The following is a 21,037-nucleotide window of genomic DNA, read 5'->3' as shown; positions in this document are numbered from 1 at the left end:
GCATCTATGTTTTTAGTTTGCAGAGACCAATTGAGAAGCAGCTTTGAAGAGATATTACTTTAAAGTTTAAAAATGACAGAAATCTTGTGCTAAAGGACAGAAGAGACTTTAGATTTTATTTCTTATATTCTGCTTCAGGAATGGACGGTCTCTCTAGATTTTTAAAACTGCAGTTCTATTGTAGGTGGTTACACTGCCTTGTGGTGACAGGAATTGAAATTAAAAATATCAAGAGGGACTTCCGGTTTGGACGTGTCGTCTGAAGAACTGATTTTTTCAGCAGTTCCAGCCCTGAGATTGCGTTAAGCTGTCTAAACAGCATTCATCAGCTGTTTGACAGATTGATTACCTCTTCTTCGGGCAAAGAAGGAGGGGTGAGCAGCTGGGCTTGGGAAGTGCTCCACTAACCTCCCCCAGGAGATAAATCTGGGGAGTGGAAGGTGTGAACCCCCCTGCAACTCAGCAAACTCTGCGTCCGGGACTCTTTCTGCCTTTTTGAAGAAACAAAGACATGCGTCCACCCCTTGTTCAATGATTGATTTATACCTGAATCCAAGACAGGCAGAGGAATACCGGAGAACTTCCAATTGTATGTATTAACAGACCTTAACTCAATTTTTCTAAAAATTCCTTCTATTAAACTACGTGGCAGAAAGAAAAAGATGGCGCCGAAGAGCTTTGAAGGCGGGGTTGTGCTGTAATGTTATAAACTACCACAGAGTTAAAAATTACTTAAAGATCACTAAATCAGCAGTGATTTATTAGAGTAATAATTGGAACAAGCGGTCTGTCTGGACTTATTAATTGGGTGCAAGATAAGATTAACTGAGGAAATGGCTTTAAAGCAGACTAAAACAACTATAACTTCCAAGAGTGCAGGGAGTTCTCCTGCTCCGACAACTAAATTACAGTCTTTGCTGCCCCCCCCCAACACCCTCCTCCTGCTGGAGAACCTTTGACTCAAGAAATATTGCAAAGAGTTTTAAATGATGCTTTAAAAGACCATGCAACCGTGATTGAAATTAAAATGCAGGAAAAGATTTCTGTTGCTTTCAAGGAGATTTCGGAAGAAGTGTTGGGGATGGTGCAGATTCATAATCAACAAATCAGAGAAGATATTTTAGAAGCCTTTAAATGCTTATCAGGCTATGTATCTGTAATGGAGGAAAAAGTGGAAAATGTTAATGAGTCCAATATTAATCTGGAAACTAAAATGGATGCGGTCCAAGGCAAGATTTACGATGCAGAAAATGAAATCACAATGCTCCAGTACATGCAGATGGAATTTGCCCTCAGAATAAGGGGCCTTAAAGAAAAAAACCAAGAAAATCTGAAGGAGATTTTTTCTGAAGCCTTTGACCAACTGATGGGCTGGTTGGGCGGGGACTTTGACTGGCAAATAGACAAGATATATCGTGTTAATTCATGGATTGCTAGAAAGAAACAACTCCCAAGAGACATTGTAGTGTATTTTGCCACAAGGGATGTGAGGAATTTGATACTACAAGAGTCTTACAAAACCAAGTTGCAGGTTGCGGGTCAGGATGTGACAGTTTTGAAGGAAATCCCACCCAAAATGTTGAGATCCAGAAAAGACTGCATTTCTAGTGGAGGAACTTGAGAACCGTCAGTTACAGTTCAGATGGGAAGTTCCAGCCGGATTAGTGGTCAACTACTTGGGTCAAAGATATTGTCTTAACTCAGTTTGGAAGGCTAGAGATTTTTACAGCAATGTACTAAAAGCTGGTCACCCCCCATCTCCAGGACCCAGACAAAGGGAGCAAGAAGGACAGACAGGACAGCAAGATACTCAAGGATCATTGCAGGTGGACCAAGTTCAGACCCAGCTGGTGGAACTAGAAGGAGTCAAGGAGCAAAGACAAACCCGAGTGGTTACTAGACATATGGAACAAGAATTAAAGAAACAACAAGCTCTGCAACAAGCTTACGTAGTGGCTAAGGAAGCCACTGATTTCAGCTCAGAAGCGATGGGAGGAGCTAGGCTGAAAACCAAACTACAGGATTTCAAGATGGCTCTTAAAAAGCTTCAGGGAGCTAAAGATGATAACTAAATTCTTAACCTGGAACATCAATGGCTTAAACTCACCGCAGAAAAGGAAGAAAACAAACCATTATTTGAAACAGTTTAAGAATGATATAATTTGCCTGCAAGAAACACATATTAGAACAAATGACCAGAAATATTTGATAAACGCAAGACTTGGACAATACTTTGTAGCCTCCGCCCCAGAGAAGAAAAACGGTATAGTTATATACCTAAGAAAGGATATGAAAGCTGATCTAATTGAAGCAGACTCTCAAGGAAGATATATCGCAATAGAACTATTACTAGAAGGGAAAAAGATACTTTTAATAGGAGTATACGCTCCCAATCAACAACAAGATAAATTTTACAAGATGCTCCATACCAAGTTAATACAGTGGGACTATTGATCCTGCATACTAATGGGTGACTGGAATGGAGTTTTGGATACCAAGAAAGATAAGAAGGGTCTTTCGCAAAATATTCAAACACGTGCGAAATTACCTAAGTCCTTTTTTGATATGATGGATGATTTTGAGCTTAGAGATATCTGGCGAGAAAGGAATGCTAAAGAACAGGACTTTACATTCTTTTCTGATAGACAATCTTTCTCTAGGATTGATTTTATATTGACCACAAATGATTTGCTTTCCAAGGTAAAGAAGACAAAGGTATGTTCCAGAGCCTTAACAGATCATAACCCAGTTTGGATGGAATTGGAATATGGGAAGGAATCTAAAAGGGGTTGGAGGCTAAACGAAAATTTATTTAGATATGAGAGAAATGTCAATGAATGTAAAAAATTGCTGAGAGAATATTTTGTTTTTAATATGAATAAGGGTACATCTATGGAAATGATTTGGGATACAAGCAAAGCTTATATGAGAGGAGTCCTCATAAATTTAAATAAGTTACACAGACATAGACGGGGGGAAAAAGAAAGGAACTAGAGGAAGAGATTGAGCAGAAAGAGCAGGAGTTAATATCAAACCCAGGAGACAAGAAGATAAAAGAGGCAATTGCCTTATTACGAGCGCAATTCAATATGCTGATCTCTGATCAGGTGGCTACTAATTTGTTATATGCTAAACATAATACCTTTTGCAATGCAAATAAGCTAGGTAGATGGTTAGCATACATGACTAGGAAGAAACAAAAATCTCATAACATACAAAAATATATATTACAAAGGTAAAGAAATTTATCAACAGGACATGATCCAAAAAGTCTTCCTTTAATTTTTCACAGGATTGTACAAGGGTGACAAAATACAAGGCTTAGATATAGATAGATACGTGGACAAAGAAAAAATACCTATAGTTAAGGATGAGCATAGGGAGAGATTGAACCAAACAATAACCTCGGGGGAAATCCTCCAGGTAATTAAACAGTTAAAGGCGGGGAAAGCACCGGGCACAGATGATTTGACAGCGGTTTACTATAAAAATTTACAATTAGTAATGGTAGAACTTCTTAAGGAATTATTTAACAAAATCCAAATGGAAGGGAAGGTACCTCCATCTTGGATAACAGCTTTTATATCCTTGATACCCAAAGAAGATCAAGACCTTACTCAGCCAAAAAATTATAGGCCTATATCATTACTCAATACAGATCATAAAATCTTTGCTAAAATACTAGCAAATAGGTTGATGGTGGTTACTCAGCAACTGATTCACAATGATCAAATTGGTTTTATACAAGGGAGACAAATGAGAAGTAATGTAAGACAAATTGTTAATATATTGGAGTATCTGGGAAAGAATAACCAAGTCCCTGCAGCGCTTATATTTCTAGATGCAGAGAAAGCATTTGATCGAGTTAATTGGCAATTTTTAATGAAAACAATGCAAAAGATGCAAATTGGAGAGTATTTTTTACAAGCAATCAAGGCAATATATCATGAACAAACAGCACAAATTATAGTCAATGGGAGTTTAACAGAATCTTTTAAAACCGAGAAAGGTACAAGACAGGCTTGCCCCTTATCACCATTATTGTTTATTATAACCTTGGAGTTATTGCTGAATAAAATACGGGGGTCAGAAGATTTACAGGGAATTAAGATTAGGCATCACGAATATAGATTACAAGCATTTGCGGACGACTTGGTTATAACTTTAACCCAACTAGGGAAATCTACTAAGGTTTTAATGAATATGATTAATCAATATGGCCAAGTATCTGGGTTTAAAATAAATCTAGTGAAAACAAAGATGCTAGTTAAAAATATGAACACTAATCAAAGGGAAGAATTAGAAAGAATAACAGGATGTGAGATAGTTAATAAGGTTAAATACTTAGGAGTTTACATTACAACTTCAAATGGGAAGCTATATAAATATAATTATGAACCATTATGGCATAAAATACAGGTAGAGATGAAAAATTGGGAAAAACTACAATTGTCTTTGTTGGGAAGAATAGCAGCAGTGAAAATGAATGTCTTGCCTAAGTTCTTATTTCTTTTTCAAATGATACCAATACTTAAAAAAGATGCAAACTTGCTGGAATGGCAGAAGGGCATTAACAAATTTGTTTGGGCAGGGAAGAAACCGAGAATAAAACTTAAAATTATGCAAGATGTATGTGAGAGAGGAGGCTTGAAAATGCCAAATTTAAAACTATACTATGAAGCAGTAGTTTTATCAATAATTAGTGATTGGATTAATTCAATCGAGGGGCATGATTTGATATACGACTGGCATGCCTATTTGATATACGACAAGAAGGTGGATAAGACTTTCAAAAGTCATATATTAAGGAATGTTCTATTGCGTGTCTGGAAAAAATATCAACATAAATTAAATGATAAGATACCTGTTCTGACCCCCCATCTTGTCCGTTCAAAAAACTAAAGCCAAACAGAACGTGCAAAGGAATGTTTTTATCAGTCCCGGCTCTTGCTGGCTGCGAGCCCAAAATAAACACAGATAAATGCTCTGGCAAAAGTCCTCACTCATAAACTTCTACAAAACAGGATTATATAAATCAAGTCACTTATCCAAGTGCTTTTTCTCAATGGTTGCACACAAACGGAGAGCTTGACTAGAACAGAAACAGAACGTTGACTTCTGCAACCAGGGGTGGCACCATCAGTCTTTTATCTGCAGGAGGAGATCCTAACGAGCCACAGCTGCTCGTTATCATCTCCTATGAGTCCTCAATTGTTCCTTACGTCGGCCAGCCCTTCTCCTGCGTGCATCTCAAAAAAACTCACAGGAGGTTTCTGTGTCAACCTCTCTCACTGCTACAAGGCTCAGTCATTACCTGGAGACCAATTAGTCTCTCTGAGCCCTACTCGGAGTCAGAACTCTGTGTAGGGCTCTCCGCCTCCTCCAGGCCTGACTCATAGGGCCCCTCCCTGTCAGAGTCTGATAGCAGTTCCAAAGGCTCCGGCCGAGCCACAACAGATACCTATGTGGGCAATTCCCAGACATGCAATAGAGAACATAAGTATAGCATAAAAACAGGATGTAACTACATACAGACAGCTTCTTACTATAGAAAGAGGTGTATTACAGTTAAAACCCTTGAATGTACTAAAAGAAGAAAAGGTAATTCAAACATGGTTTCAGTATGGACAGTTGCAGGCCAGATGGCAAAAAGATCAGAAAATTGGTATTACACAAGATGAGGACAATCTATTACAATAAATCAGGGATCAAAGTCAAATGCATATAAAAAGGCTATATAATGTATTAATAGAAATGGATTCTGAAACAGAATTAGTTAAAGACTGTATGATAAAGTGGGCACAAAATTTTGAAGAACCAATAATGCTGGATACATGGGAAAAGATATGGGTAAGAAATGTAAAAACAAGCCCAAAACCTGAGAGAGAACTTTTATAAGATGTTTTATAGATGGCACTTAGATCCTAAAAAACTGGCTTGCATGTATCCAAATTTGCAACCTAAATGCTGGAGATGTGATTGTGTTGATGCTACATATTACCATATATGGTGGACTTGCAAAAAGGTTAAAGCATTTTGGATAAAAATATGGTGGATTATGCAAAATATTTTTAAAATGAGGATAAAGTTTACCCCTCAGTTATTCTTGTTAGGTATAACTACTGATTGTACTGTTATAGAGACTAAACTGATTTTGAATCTAATAACAGCAGCAAGACTGCTGGTGGCACAATACTGGAAGAAGGAAGATTTGCCTACTATTCAAGAATGGACATTAAAAGTAACAAACTTAGCAGAGATGGCTAAAATATCAGCATATCTTAAGGAGTACTCAGATGAGAAATACAAACTGGAATGGAGAAGATGGATTGACTATATTCAAAATAAATACGGGTCTAAGAAATTCCAGATAGCTTATGACTGAAAGAGAAAGGAATGATATGATTTGTTTATAGTTAGTTTAACAAAAGAGGAGTTAAAGCACAAATGAAAGATGAAGCCAAGTTTCTTTTAGTTTATCTTAGAATATGATTGTTAAAATTTATACCCTGTATTTGCTCTGGGAAGTCGGGGGGGGGGAGGTTGGGGGGGATGGGCTTGGGTGGGGAGAGTGGGGGAGGGAGGTAAATATTTGTAAAAGCTTTTTAAAATTTTCAATAAAAAAATATCAAGAGGATAGTAAATTGCCTATTCTATTCTTTACAAAATTGTAATGAACAAATTAATGCCTACAATTTCCTTTTTTAATTTCCTAAAAGAAATACAACTAGCTGATAAAAGCTTTGCAAAGATCTAGAAAACTTTATGCTATCTTACTACCTTAAACTGGCTTTATAATACTATTGTTCCAATATGGGTTTTACTTTTTTCTGTGGTCAACATAGCTATTTTTTGTCTTAAAAAAACACTGGAATAGATATGTTGAAATTATAAAAAGTGTTTTATTATTGCTTTTAGTTTTCAGAAACTGGACTAAAACCAAAGAATTTTTGTAAGTTCATTTAAGGTAAAGAATATTAATCAGAATGGTCTCTGCTACCTTGTTTATACAGTTAAAAATCTGAGGAATATGTTTACAACATTCAAAAGAAAAACTATTATGTGTTTTTTAAATATTTGATGATTAAGTACCATTAAAAGAACAGTTATTACAAATTTAAATTATTTTTCATATCTTATAAATACACCTTAAGACAATTATGTTTTTTCGTATTTGTTTTTAGGGCAAAGTTTATAAATCCCAGTTGGATTACTCTACACACATCTCGTGGGTATGAGAGTCAGTCACACAAGTTATTTATGCGTGCATCAGGTAGGAATTCTATTTTTACAATGTAACTATACAAGGCATTTTATTTGATCCTGTATTGTGTATTTGGAGATGCTCCATATAAGAGGAGTTCGCAGAGTTTGATACAAGTGATTATAATCTTTAATATGCTAATATTAGTACAGCTGTATACTAACAAAATATATAATGAAAGGGATTGTTTAAGGTAAGAACCTACATTACAGGATTCTGAATAACTTGCCAGATATAATGCTAACATTTTTTATTACTCAAGATGAATATTCTTCTTCCTAGATTCAGTTTTAAAACCAATTGTACTGAGTGAGCAAAAGAGATTGGACTTTTCAATATTCTCCATATTGTGGAATTTCTCATAGTAACTATATGCTTGACTTTATTCAGTTTTGACTAATGAACAGGTATTTTTAATTGCTCCTTATGCAATATTTAAATGTCATTTAAATGTTGAATAATTAGCAATACATCTGGTTTTAACTTGTTTTCAGTTATTTAAATCATTTTAATATGTGGTTAGAAGTAAATATTTTTTAATATTTTTGAGATACACACATTTATATATAGTAGCCGTTACATTGTCTTATTTTGCATTATATAATCATATCTGCCTTGTCTAATATGCTAGAAATATTTGAATACAAAAAGATCAATAAATAATGGCAGTAGAGTTACAGCTTGTCCTCTACTCCATATTATATAAAACTAAATTTTTATTAAGTTCATGTCAATAATTGTCTGTAGATGTATACAAGATGAGTACAACGCTAAATGAAATAGAATCTTTGACTAATTCTAATTCCATATATACAGTATATATAAAATAGGTACTTTTTCTTCATCAAGTGTTTTCAGTTTTTATGGAAACACTAGACTAAACATTGAAAGACTAAACTAGCAGTGCTCAACCTTGGCAAACCTTCCAGAATTCCCCAGCTAGCCAGGCTGGAGTTGAAGCCACATGTCTTAAAGTTGCTAAGGGTGGATATCCCTGAACTAGATGTTACCCTCCACACTTCCTGAAAAGATACTGTCAGTGATTTGGTGATTTAGAGGATTGTTACAGCAAAGAAAGAACCAACAGACAGTTGTATTGCTTGTCCTGCTCTTCTTGCAGTAGCTGGAAGTGTTCATATTTGGACTAATTTGGGCCCAGCCTACATTTTTAGGGTGCTACTGAAATGGATGCTAATATGCACATAAAAGATTAAATGCTTCTTACTGTATAACAATATTTTCTTATTATGTAATAATAGCTTTTCCAGCCATTTAAAAACTGCTAGTATTCTATACAGAATCATAACATTTAGTAGCGATTACTTTTACAATTAAATCAAAATGATTATTATTTTCATAGACACATTAATTGATATTAATATGGTGGTTAATAATGAAAGAAAAACAAACCTAGCAATGTCATGAGTTTTTTTTATTAAGCATCATAAACAATTAATTAGTTTGTGTTATTCATCCTCCAGGAATGAATAGAGCTGTGCAAAAAAATAATAATCTTATGTTAGTTTCTTCTTATTGCTGATTAGCTTGGGCAGAATTAGACACTCCTCCGCCTCACCTCTTATGCTGGCCACAAACCTTTCCATCTGGTCTTTAGTAATTGACTGCATTTTAAAAATCACTAGAACCAAATTACCCTTGAAATAGTCTTTAATAATGCTCAAGTCAACACGCCGGATAAATCATTGATGTATAAACCAAACAAATGGATAGACATTTTTTAAACAATAGCCATTAAATGCATGTTATCAAGGTTACAGAATTCAATAATGTTAAATGTTAGCCATTATTTTTACCCATTTTAGAAAATCCCCCCTCTAGGGAGTGTATATACTGGGAAAAATGTTTTGAGAAATCACTCAAGTCATAGTTTGGCATTGTAAAATATTTTTTTTAAAAAAACCTAAGTAACTTTATGTTTACAATAATTTTATAATTATTATGTAACAAATGAAATGTATATACTCAAGTGGCTGATATAGTGGCAATAATCAAACAATGAAATAATCAAATTATGAAAATCATTATGAAAATGAACCTCTGTCCCACATACCACTTGTACCTCCCTCTCCCTCCCTCCCCCTCTTTTAAAGTTAGAAACTAAGCAACAGCTTCTGCTGATATTTTGTTTTGGTATCTTTTGCTATGAATTTTTGTTATTATATTTCCTATTTTTATAATCTACCCCAATCAGAGAACTCTGGATAGATTCCAACAGAATAAATATAGAGCAGTAAATGAATTCTAAACACCTCCTTCGAAATAGATGTTTCTGGCAATAAAAAAGGTCCAGATTTTGATAGTCTCCAGATACTTTGCTAGCCTCCAACTTCCCAACTCTTGCAGGTAGCCCAACAGAATACAATGATAGATAGTATCAAACACCAATAAAAGATTTGAAGGACCAAGAACAACACACTTCCCTCTTTGAGATACCAATAAGACGTGCTCACTGCATTGAATGTATTCTCAAAAGCATCTCAGATAACAGTACAGGATCCAGATTTGCTCACTGTATTGGGTTCTGTCCAACTGGTATCTAGCCCATATGAGCAATGTTATCTGCCCAGAAAACCACAAAACCATGCACTGAGCCTCTAGATATCTTAATCTACACATATTTCCCTAAAAACCTCTGATGGCTTTTATTGAGGCTGCTGGGAGAAAAATCTGTGAATGCAGAGAAATCATGCTGTTTCTCTTTCTGCTGATGTGCAGCTTAAAAATAAACATTTGTCAATATCTGTTCTGATGCATTTCTAGTTTTTCTGTGGCCCCTGCTTGTAGATGTCCTTTTAGTCATTTCATTTCCCTTAATTCTTCATTAAACCAAGCAGCTACCCAGGATCATTAATTGGTGAGGAACCTTACAGGAACAATCCCATCAAGCACTCTAGTGGTGTCCATGTTTCAGAGGCCCACCAGACACATGATGGTGTTTTGTTATTTTTCCTAGCATGTTAAGTATTAATAGTGTCTTTAACTAGGAACTCTTTCTCTATGATTGTAAGCACATAAGCTCACATACAAGCAGACACATACAGAAATAGCCATGTTTGCACATATTATAGTCATTTAAGTGTGTATGAAATATGGGGAGAAAAAGTGGATAAGCCTTCCTCATTTTGGCCATGGTGGTTTAACCTTGATTAGATCATTTCAATGGAATGTTTATTAGGGTTTTTTTTCAGTAAAGAAGAAGCAAAGTGGCAACCTTCTAGCTGTGGAGGGTGCCCATTTGATCAGGTTGCATTCCTGAGCCATAACATGCAGGGGAAAAATATGAAGGGAAATTCCATAAATGATTCATAAGGATCATGACAGAGTGTGGCGCAGTGGTTAGAGTGCAGTACTCCAGGCTACTTCAACTGACTGCTAGCTGCAGTTCAGCAGTTCAAATCTCACTGGCTCAAGGTTGACTCAGCCTTCCATCCTTCAGAGGTGGGTAAAATGAGGACCCAGATTGTTGGGGACCATATACTGATTTTGTAAACCGCTTAAAGAGGGCTGTAAAAGCACTATGAAGCGGTATATAAATCTAAGTGCTATTGCTATAACAATTAAGCCAAAGCAGAATTAGAGTTATGAGAAATGTTGGTTTGACTGCTGTATATAATTTTTCTGTCTTGCAGTTCTTGTTGCTGATATGCTAGTTTATATTCCTGCAGTAATCTTATACTGCTGTTATTTAAAAGAGACATCAATAAAAAAAAAGGTTAGTATATTTTTCTTTGCAAAATAATGTTGTTTCTGTATGAAAAAAGTAAGAAATGTAGTGAATAATCAGATAAACAATATTAGTCCAATTATGATTAAAACATTAATTTAACAGTTTTCATTACAGTGTTTCACAAGAAACAAATATATGTCAATCTATTTATGTAAAATAAACAAGGTTTACAATTAAAACATAGCATAATTATAAAATAAGATTAACACACAACCAGTTTGGTCTAGTGGTTAAAGTATCAACCTAAGAAGTGGAAGATGGTGAATTCTAGTCCCACTTTAGCGATTAAAACAGGTTAGATGACTTTGAGCCAGTCACTCTTTTCAGCCCAACCTACCTCACAAGGTTGTTGTTGTGTGGAAAATAGGGGGAGAATATAATATTTCTGGCACTAGAAGTTTTATATGGGATAGTAGTCCAAAAATATCATGTTTTAACTAGCTAACAGGGTTAGTTAGTTAGTTAGTTAGTTTATTAGACTTGTATGCCGCCCTATTCCCAGGGGGACTCAGGGGTCAAGTCCAAAAATGGCAGTGGTAAGCCTACAGACAACCTTATCTACTTCTTTGTGAATCACTGGCTCAAAAATCTCCCAGCTACCACTATAAGCCACTACCTTTGTCATCTGTATCCATGTGGCATCCAATTCAGAGCAGCTGTGAATGTTTTCATACATAAAATCATCAGAGAGACATGTTATTCTTGTCTAGTGGGTGTTTCTATCAGATAACTTGTAATTCCTTGGGCCAAGCAAATGTCAGATCTTATTGTAATAAAATGTCTGTGTGTCATGATCATTTTATGTTTCTGAGTCACAAGGGTACCCTCAGCCATGGAAGCTCACTGTCTGACTTTGGAACCACCACACTCTCTTGTTCCAACCTTCCTTACACAATAGTTGTGGGGGGAAATGGGAGGCAGTAGTGCCTTCAGTTTGTGAACAAAGGTTGGAATATAAATTTAATAAACATTAAACATGTGAAGTAATTGAGTTATACTTTTGAAAAACAGTAAAAAAACAAAATACTATCCATTGCAATAGATTTAACACTACTTTATTTGCATCTTTTTAGATGGAGGAAGTTCAATGGGTTGACAGTTCCAGTACAATCTTTCTAAAGAAAATTAATATTCACATTTTACCTGTATGATTGATTTTTGTTGTTGTTGTTTGTTGTTCTCAGATTTCTAGTGCTCTCTGCACATTGCTTTATCCCGGTCTCATTCTGATTGACTATGGACATTTTCAGTATCTTTTTTTTTGCAATGCATGGATATTGTGGAATAAATCTGTTGCTGTGTGGGTAAGAAAAGGGGAGGGAAGAGGGAAGTCAAAGCAACATGTGGCACAACTAGGGGGAAAGCTATATTTTTCTGCCCCATTTTATTATTTTAAGACATGAAGATTCTTTTCATGCCATCTCAGAATGATGCTGTGGCATCAAGTAGGTTTTGGTGGCAGTGGACGACCAACAGAATCCTGTTACAGTTGCATATTCTTCATTAGCAAGCTCTTTACAGATTGTTGTCCTTAACAGAACAAACATATATAATTCTGTGAGTCTTGGTCTTGCTTTGTGGGGAGTGCTGTTTCTCTCTTATGACTTGGACCTTTTGGGCTCTGTAGCATTTTGTTTTGCTATAAACTACAAACAAATGGAGCTCTACCATGCTTTGCCCTTCTTCTGCTACCTGCTGGGAAAGTGCTTCAAGAAAGGCCTGTTGGGCAAAGGGTGAGTATCTTTACAAGCTGACATCCAAAAAAAAAATGGTCCTGGAATGCACTTAGGCTGTTTTGCCTTGGGAATTTGTGCATGTCATTCATTTCTTGATTAGCTTTTGCAGTAGGGATTCATGTCATTATCATCCCTCTTCCCCCAGAGAAGCATGTTTCTCCTAAGTCATTAAATAACATACTAAATAGTTTTAAGAGTGTCTATAGTGTATCAAAATACACACAACTATCTTTTCTCTTCAACACCTGTCATTAGTTAAGCACAGGTCACAAATGTACACCCATATTTAGAAGATAAGAGTTTAGAATGTTTTTCTTCTTCCTGGGGGTGGCTGGGAGAGCATATTTAACAGTTTTCTTAACTTTTCTAACAGGTTTCCTGCTTGGAAAAGTAAACTTTAAGTTTGAAAGTACTGTACATAAAAATCATCTTTCTTTGAGGCTTGATTCCCCCCCCTTTTTTTTTCTTACAGGTTATGGCTGTTGATGAAACTGTCTTTTATTGTCATTCTTTCTTTTGCAATCTGTTGGCTCCCATTTTGTACAGACATTGAACAAATTTTGCAAGTACTGAGAAGGCTCTTTCCTGTAGATCGAGGTTTGTTTGAGGTATGCCTCATGTTCCCCCTCCCAAGCTTCTTGTAAATGTTTTATATTTTTAGCTCCCTTGAGAAACCTTCACTTTGACCCTTAGGGATTTCATGTGGAAGATACACCAGAAGGCTAGTAATATGATCTGGCTTCTCTGACTGTCATTTCTTGCCAGTTATTTAATCCAGCATTTAACCCCTAGCTCAGCTGGCATCTTCTAGGATATTATACAAATAGAATTAATCCCATCGTCAGATCTGTAGTTCAGGCATACATTTTTCAAATATATTCCACAATAATAAACAATGTCTTTGCACAATCTAGAGGTTTTAAGAAATAATTCAATATGAAAAAAAATGAATTCAATGTTTCTTTTTTTAAAAAAATCTTCCAAAATAGAGATTGGATTGATGCTCAAATTTGTATGGTTTAAATTTATCCTGGTGGAAAATTTACAGTTTGCTTGGCTAAGGTAAAGCCTTAAGATGTTGACCATAAACTGGATGGTTTTATTGATGGTATTACTTTATTAATTTGTTTGCACCAGACAGAGAAATAGTGATACACTTTGCAGCAGACTCGCATCTGAAAATCATTACGTACAGCAGTGGTGATGGCACATCGTAAGAAACACTTAGGATCTTATTCCCCAGTCATAAACTGACTGAAATGTTACACGATGAAATAGAAATAGAAATGTGACATGAAGAATAGAAATCCATAAGTCAAAGGACTGTCAAGCAGTTTGTTTTTCTGACTATTAATCTCACTTCATGCTTTAAAAACGAAAGAACATATTGTAGATTTTAATGAAATGGGTCTGTATGATTTAAAAACTTAACACAGTTTATTCAGTGTTAAGATTTTTAGAGCTGGCACAGGAGTGGCTGATTGGGATATTAATCTGGGTAAACTAAGAAACTGTCTACTAAGCAATGCACAGTAAGGTTATCCTGGGGTGCCTATGACAGGTTCCTTGAATTGATTCCCATTTACAGACATGTCTTCAGTGCTGATAATTGTAAGACTTCACTGGCTATTAAGCTGGCACCTTTTATGTTGGTGGTGCTGCCAGGCACTTGTCACCTTCAGCAAATTTGCAGTGTGTGTTCTGTATTCTTGTAAGAGAACAAGGAGATTGTTCAGTTGTTTGTAGTAGCTTTCTTGCTGTTATGTCTACACAGCTGTGATTCAAGCAGCTGTTTAGGGATGAGTTTCATGAGTATGCTAGCTGTTTGGTTACAAATTTAATTTGGAAAGTGATCCTAGCACAACTGCTAATGTCTTTAGACTTTGTGATTTATTAGGGGTTAACTCTGTCATTGCTGGCAGCTAGCAAGTGGTGCTAAATATGTACTAGTAAGAATGAGGCAGAATGAAATGTGGCTTCAAATTTGAAAAAATGTTTCATGCTGCTTTTTAAAATATGGATATTACATAGTTATAGGTAGTTTTGTAGCATTGACAGTCTGTGGTCTCCTCAAAAATCTATGATTTTATGAGAAGGCTACACAGATACATTTAATTTCAAGTTGATTATTTCTGCCATTCCATGTATATAAAATTATGTTTTACCTTCAAAATAATGCAATACATTAAATATATTTTCAGGATAAAGTAGCCAATATTTGGTGCGCTGTAAGCATTCTTTTCAAAATAAAGACAATCCTGACAAAAGATACACAACTTAAATTAAGGTATGTAAATATCAAACTCCCCAAACAACTTCCTTTTATGGTTTTAGCAAAAGATGCATATAAAAGAACTAATTTAGAATTATTTAGATTTAGAATTATTCATGGTATATAGAACTATATAAAATGGCCTTAATAAAAATATTATTTCAACATTTTGTGGAGCTGTTCTCTGCTTGTTGGTTTATCATTTGTGATTGAGTCGGACTCAGCTGAATCAATAACATCATCATTATTATGAAAGGAATCTTATTTCTCTTCAGTAACTATAAAAACTGAGCAATACCAAAGTATTCCTAAACAATTCTCAACTGATTCTTGATTCAGAATTAATCTGGTTATTGAAATCAATGGTTTTAATATGATATTACTTTATTTTTAGTTTTGCTTTAACATTCCTGACTGTACTTCCCAGTTGCATAAAACTGACTCTGCAACCTTCGCTCAGAGGATTTAAATATGGCTTGGTAAGTGTATATAAGGGTATACATATTTAAACATAAGAATTCATAGCTTTGTAATATGTAATAATCTCTTTTCTTTATCTCTGTTATAGTTGATAGGGATGTAGAAAGGGGAAAAGAACAATTCCAATCAGTGATTCCCTATAAACAATCAGTTGGGCTAAATGCTGCTGACTTCTTCATTCTTAACTCCCCCTTTCCTGCTTCATTTGATCATGGAATCTAGCTTGGAGATCAGAGAATCTCAAGAACTCCACAGTTCAACCCTGTGAACCACATATATTCTCTTCTGTTGGAATTAGCTTTTTTCCTATCAATTCTTTAAGGATCTTCAACTATGGTCTCTAATCTGTCATCAACTGCATGCACAAAAAGTTAGGAGATATTTTACTCCATTGACATCATTATAATAGTCTGTTTATAATGTCCAAGGAGTTATTTGGCAATAAAATAATCAATGTTAACCTCATTCACAACATCTCATTGAACAGTAAACATGGCTAAAGAACAGTAAACATGATTTAAATGATGTGAATGGGAAACTTGCCACAGCGAACTTGTCACGGCCAGCTTGCTGCAGCCAACTCTTCATGGACAACTCACTGCAGGACATCTCGCCATGGAACAACTCGCCGTGGGACAATTTAACTGTTCTATTTAATTATTTAAAATAAATAAAAAATATTTTAATTTTTGCCATTCACATTTCATTCTGTCCCTCCTCTTGCATCCTTTCTTCAATGATTCTATTCCACCATTTCTTTGGTATTAATGTAACTCTTGTCCAGCAGTGAGGTGTCCTGTAGCAAGATGGCCATAGCGAATTGTCCTGCAGCAAGTTAGCTGTGGTGAGTTGGCCATGACAAGTTGCCCGTGGGCAAATTGTCATTGATCCTAAATGATAGGCTCTTGCACTGTTAATGGTCTTTGACAATGGACTTCTACCTGCAATATTTGTTCAGAACACTGAAAAACCTAAAGGTGTAATAAAAACTGATAATAAATTTTTCAGCCCAATTTAGCATTTCAGATCAGAGAGGGAAAGTAGAGCTCTACCATACCAGAAACCTATTTTAAATCCATCTCAATTTGTCTAGATCATTTAAGTTTTACATCAATGATTTGTCAGTTATGTTGATTTGTTTAGATGCCCTGGTGAGTCACTTACCTAGTTGATGGTTCGTGCTTTCATCAACAACTAATCAGCTAATAATCTAGGTACACGTGCTACTAATTTAAAGCTTTTTATCATATTGCGAGCCTTGGTCAAGTAGCCATATTTTATGGTATAAATAAAAAGCTTTTGGTAATAAAAGTGTGAAACTGATTAGCCATGACTAATAGCACAAAAATGATCTACATAGTCCTGTCAATATAAGTAAAAGCAGATCTTGTCTAGCATTTAACATTCTACATTTTCTTCTTCAAAGGTTTGCTGTTCATTGTCTTTCTTCCTCTTCTCATTCCAAGTGCATGAAAAATCTGTTCTTCTTGTTTCAGCGTAAGTAGTATTTTATATTTTAAAATACTTTATTATATAAAACCACTTCACACTGGTATCTGGAAATATGTGTAAGGAAAACTAAAGTGCTGACAAAAATGTTTTAGAATAAGATTAAAGCTCCTACACCAATACATTTACAAAACTTGTGAGTTGTGTGTCCATGAATTTCTGCTCTCCAAATGTAATAGAATCCAGAAAGTGAAATCATGGACTTTTCTTAGGTCCCAGAATACTGAGTATGCATTGAAGCTGTAGCTGATCAGCAATGACCATGCAGGCAGATTCTTTTATTGCAGAGGTATCAAGGACATGAAGTATTGCTTATTCCTATAGAAAGATCCATTATTTAGAGCATTAATCCATTTATTTTGTTGTCCTAATATGCTTTTATGATTATCAGGGAAGCATCAGCTGAAAAGTTATTATGTTTCTTAAACAATGCTTTTGAGCTTATATTTTTGTTTTCCCCATAGACCAGTCTGTTTAGTAATACATGAAATTCCTTTTATATCTACGTGGTTTCTTCTAGTTTCAACTTTCAGGTGAGTTTGAATGTTATTTCTAAACAATTCTTCATACTTTGAGAAGACATTTTAAGATTTATTTTACATGGTAATTTTTTTGGCTTGTATAACCTTGCTAGAATTCACAGTAATTCATGTTTCCCTTTACAGCATGCTTCCTCTTCTATTAAAGGATGGCCTTCTTTTGTCTTACATTGTCACAATGTTGGCTTTCCTCCTGGTGTGTACAACTTCTTTTTCAATATTTGAAAAAACAGCTGAGGAAGATCTGCAGTTAAAAAAACTTTCCAGTTACCTAAGGAAATACGTTACTTGGCTTAAGACATTTTCAAAAGTTATAAAGAGTTTAGTAAGTAACTTACAAAAATATATTATGTGCACTAATTTTACTAAGAGCATATTCATGCTTTGCATGTTTTTCTTACCAAAGCACAAATCATTATATTAAGTTGCCAAACTTCCTCAGTTAAATTATTGAATTACATTATTCAGTAATGCTGTTATCAAACAATTGCTAGAATATTTCAGCATTAGTTATAAGTAGCATCTAACATCTTATAATTATAATCCTTCAAGTTGACTAATAAAATAAATTCCTTCATCCCTGTGCCCATGTTAGTAATGCAGTGAGCACTTTATATATGTTAATAATAATAGAATTATTTTTCTACTTGAAAAATGTGTGTATTTAATGGTATTTTATTAGCATTAACCCTGGCAACTGGCAAATATGATGTTATGCTGCGGAGGCATTGAATTCATTGAAATGTTTATTTATTAAATTTATATGCCACCCAATTTCCTATTTAAGGGTGATAAAACAACACCCAGTGAAACCACTTATAGGGCAAAATTGTAGTAACCATCATGCCTTTTCTCTTCAACATTCAGTTTTTCATCTCAGTAATTCTGATGAGCATCCTGACTTTAATGAGTGCCACAGTGGAACCTCCAAAGCATCTACCAGATTTATTTCCAGTAGCTGTGTCTGTTGTATCCTGCTTACACTTTCTCTTTTTCTTGCTGTATTTTAATATCATTGCAATGTGGGAATCAAAAGATGGTCGAAACCAGAAAAAAATAAATTAATTTCAAGTGCCAACTTGGAAAATTAATACCTCTTACTTGGAACATACCATTTATGTTTCTATGGAGCTTTGCCTTAAAGCATTCTATAATGAAAGGCAATTCTTTTTGTCATTTCATGTATTTTCTAAGAAAAGCCAGATGAAAATATTTACATGTTAATATGTGCTGTTCACAAGAGACTTGTGCTTACTCCTCTTTTCAGTGCAGTAAAAAAAGAACCCTTGACATTTGATAGTAAGTACAAAATAAATCCAGAAAATAAGAAGCATCTCAACAATCTGTGCAAGTTTATTTTAAACAGATATAATACCCCAATAATTTAATAATGTTATGATTGGTTTAATGTACTTCCCAAAATAAAACATGTTGACGTTACTGATTGTATGTTACAGCAATTACTCATGTCTATTGCTACTAAGTGCTATCTCTTACAGTGTATTTGATTACATATAATAAATTGCCTTATACTAAATTTCCCATATCCTCTCTATTATAAACTTAAAATCATCAAGGTCAAGTGTCAAGTGATTCAGTATCATCGTTCATCCTTTCCTGACAGTCTTATTTCAGTATTAACCTCAGTAATATCTGAAGGCCATAACAGGAATTTCAATGTATAAAAGGTTCCCCTCGCACATATATGCTAGTCGTTCCCGACTCGGGGTGATGGTACTCATCTCCGTTTCAAAGCCGAAGAGCCAGCGCTGTCCAAAGACATCTCCATGGTCACGTGGCCAGCATGACTAAATGCTGAAGGATCACGGAACACCGTTATCTTCCCACCAAAGGTGGTTCCTATTTTTTCGACTTACATTTTACATGCTTTTGAACTGCTATGTTGGCAGAAGTTATCAGGAGCTCACTCCATTATGTGGTGCTAGGGATTTGAACCACCAAATTGCTGACCTTTCTGATCGACAAGCTCAGCGTCTTAGCCACTGAGCCACTACAATGTATAGCTGTGGTTAATACTTTCCATGTATATCAATATATAAACCTTATAGTATTTGGAGATTTTCCCACATAAATATATGAGTCATTGTGGTCATTAGGGTTCAGATAATTGATTTAGGAATTTTCTAGTCTTTTCATAGGCATGGAAGCTGGTTGCGTAATTTTGGGCCAGCTATGCTTTCTCTTCTGACTGGAAAATTGAAAAACAATCTATCAATGTGCTGAACTAAGAGGCCTTCATCCTTCAGTAGACTGAGAGAAAGAGAACCTCAGTGCAGCACTAAAACTAGAATGCTTAATTAACAGATGACTCAGAAAAGTTCAAATTATGTTGCAAAATCAGGTTGTTTTGCATATTGTCTTGCAAGACTCTTGCTTTTTCATATGACAATTGAAGGCAGTTTTATAATACAAGGTCCTAACAAAAAATATGGTTTGATTAGTCAGATTTCCATTCTGACCAATGGAATATTTAAAAGTTTTGCATTTCTATTATATATGAATATCCTCAATAGAGATGCAACTAAGTACAGTAAATCTTTCTTACTCTAAGATCCACTTTGACTTTGGATATCATTCTCTATTTCTCTTTCCCTTTTCCTCAAGATATAGAGTTAGTATGTATGTACGCATGCTTGCTTGCTAGCTAGCTAATTAGCAAGCTTGTTTGTTAGATTGATCTAGGCTTTCAATGATTCTGGAATGAATGTAAACTTCTACGCTCTGAAGAAATGGATATGGTATTTACCATATGTAGTCTGAATCCCTAGCATTAATGGTAAGCAAAAGTTACCAGATAACTGATTTGGGGCTGGGTTGAGTCACTGAAACAGCATTGCCAAAAAGGCATTAAGAGTTGTTAACCTAATCTTGCGAAGCTTCTTCTCCGGTAATATTGTACTGCAAACCAGAGCATAAAAAAGCTTTGGTAGACCAATCCTCGAATATAGCTCGTCTGTCTGGAATCCGCACAGTATATTGGATATTAACACAATTGAGCGAGTCCAGTGGTATTTCACTCCACTCCTCTACTTGCAACAGAATACTTTATGCCACCAAGCTTGAAAAAGTATCTGCTACAGCGTCCTGTCAACAACTACTTCAGCTTCAACCGCAATAATACATGAGCACACAATAAATACAAACTCAAGGTAAACCGCACCAAACTCGATTGCAGAAAATACGACTTCAGCAACAGAGTGGTCAATGCCTGGAATCCACTACCTGACACTGTTGTTACATTCTCAAACTTCCATAACTTTAAGCTTAAACTGTCTACTGTTGACCTCACCCCATTCCTGAGATCAGTAGAGGCATCCATAATGCACCAGCATGCCTAACGTCCCTGTCCTAATGTCCCCATTTATTTGTACCCATTCCCTGTGTTCTTATTCATGTTTATTCTTATTCCTCTTGTACATGAGTGACAAACTAGATAAATAAATAAAATAAACAGTAATGGTAAATGAA

At 35.2% G+C, this 21,037-nt stretch overlaps 1 protein-coding gene across 1 annotated transcript in view; it reads left to right on the top strand.

Moving 5' to 3' along the window:
• ALG6 (ALG6 alpha-1,3-glucosyltransferase) overlaps window positions 1-21,037 on the top strand; it is a 32,131-nt gene extending 11,094 nt beyond the window's left edge. The window contains exons 5-15 of the mRNA XM_087719556.1: window positions 7,185-7,273; window positions 10,915-10,997; window positions 12,197-12,261; window positions 12,551-12,745; window positions 13,221-13,356; window positions 14,950-15,035; window positions 15,415-15,499; window positions 16,927-16,997; window positions 17,474-17,542; window positions 17,675-17,873; window positions 18,416-21,037. Of these exons, the coding sequence (XP_087575682.1) occupies window positions 7,185-7,273; window positions 10,915-10,997; window positions 12,197-12,261; window positions 12,551-12,745; window positions 13,221-13,356; window positions 14,950-15,035; window positions 15,415-15,499; window positions 16,927-16,997; window positions 17,474-17,542; window positions 17,675-17,873; window positions 18,416-18,613 (1,276 nt within the window). The 3' untranslated portion in view covers window positions 18,614-21,037. The remainder of the gene's footprint in view (window positions 1-7,184; window positions 7,274-10,914; window positions 10,998-12,196; window positions 12,262-12,550; window positions 12,746-13,220; window positions 13,357-14,949; window positions 15,036-15,414; window positions 15,500-16,926; window positions 16,998-17,473; window positions 17,543-17,674; window positions 17,874-18,415) is intronic.

The sequence above is a fragment of the Thamnophis sirtalis genome, unplaced genomic scaffold (assembly GCF_051295495.1).
Source record: "Thamnophis sirtalis isolate CommonGarterSnake01/CBP01778 unplaced genomic scaffold, rThaSir2_p1.2 scaffold_7, whole genome shotgun sequence".
NCBI lineage: Eukaryota > Metazoa > Chordata > Lepidosauria > Squamata > Natricidae > Thamnophis > Thamnophis sirtalis.
Note: the sequence above shows the minus strand (reverse complement) of the source record. Positions and strands in the feature narration are given on the sequence as shown.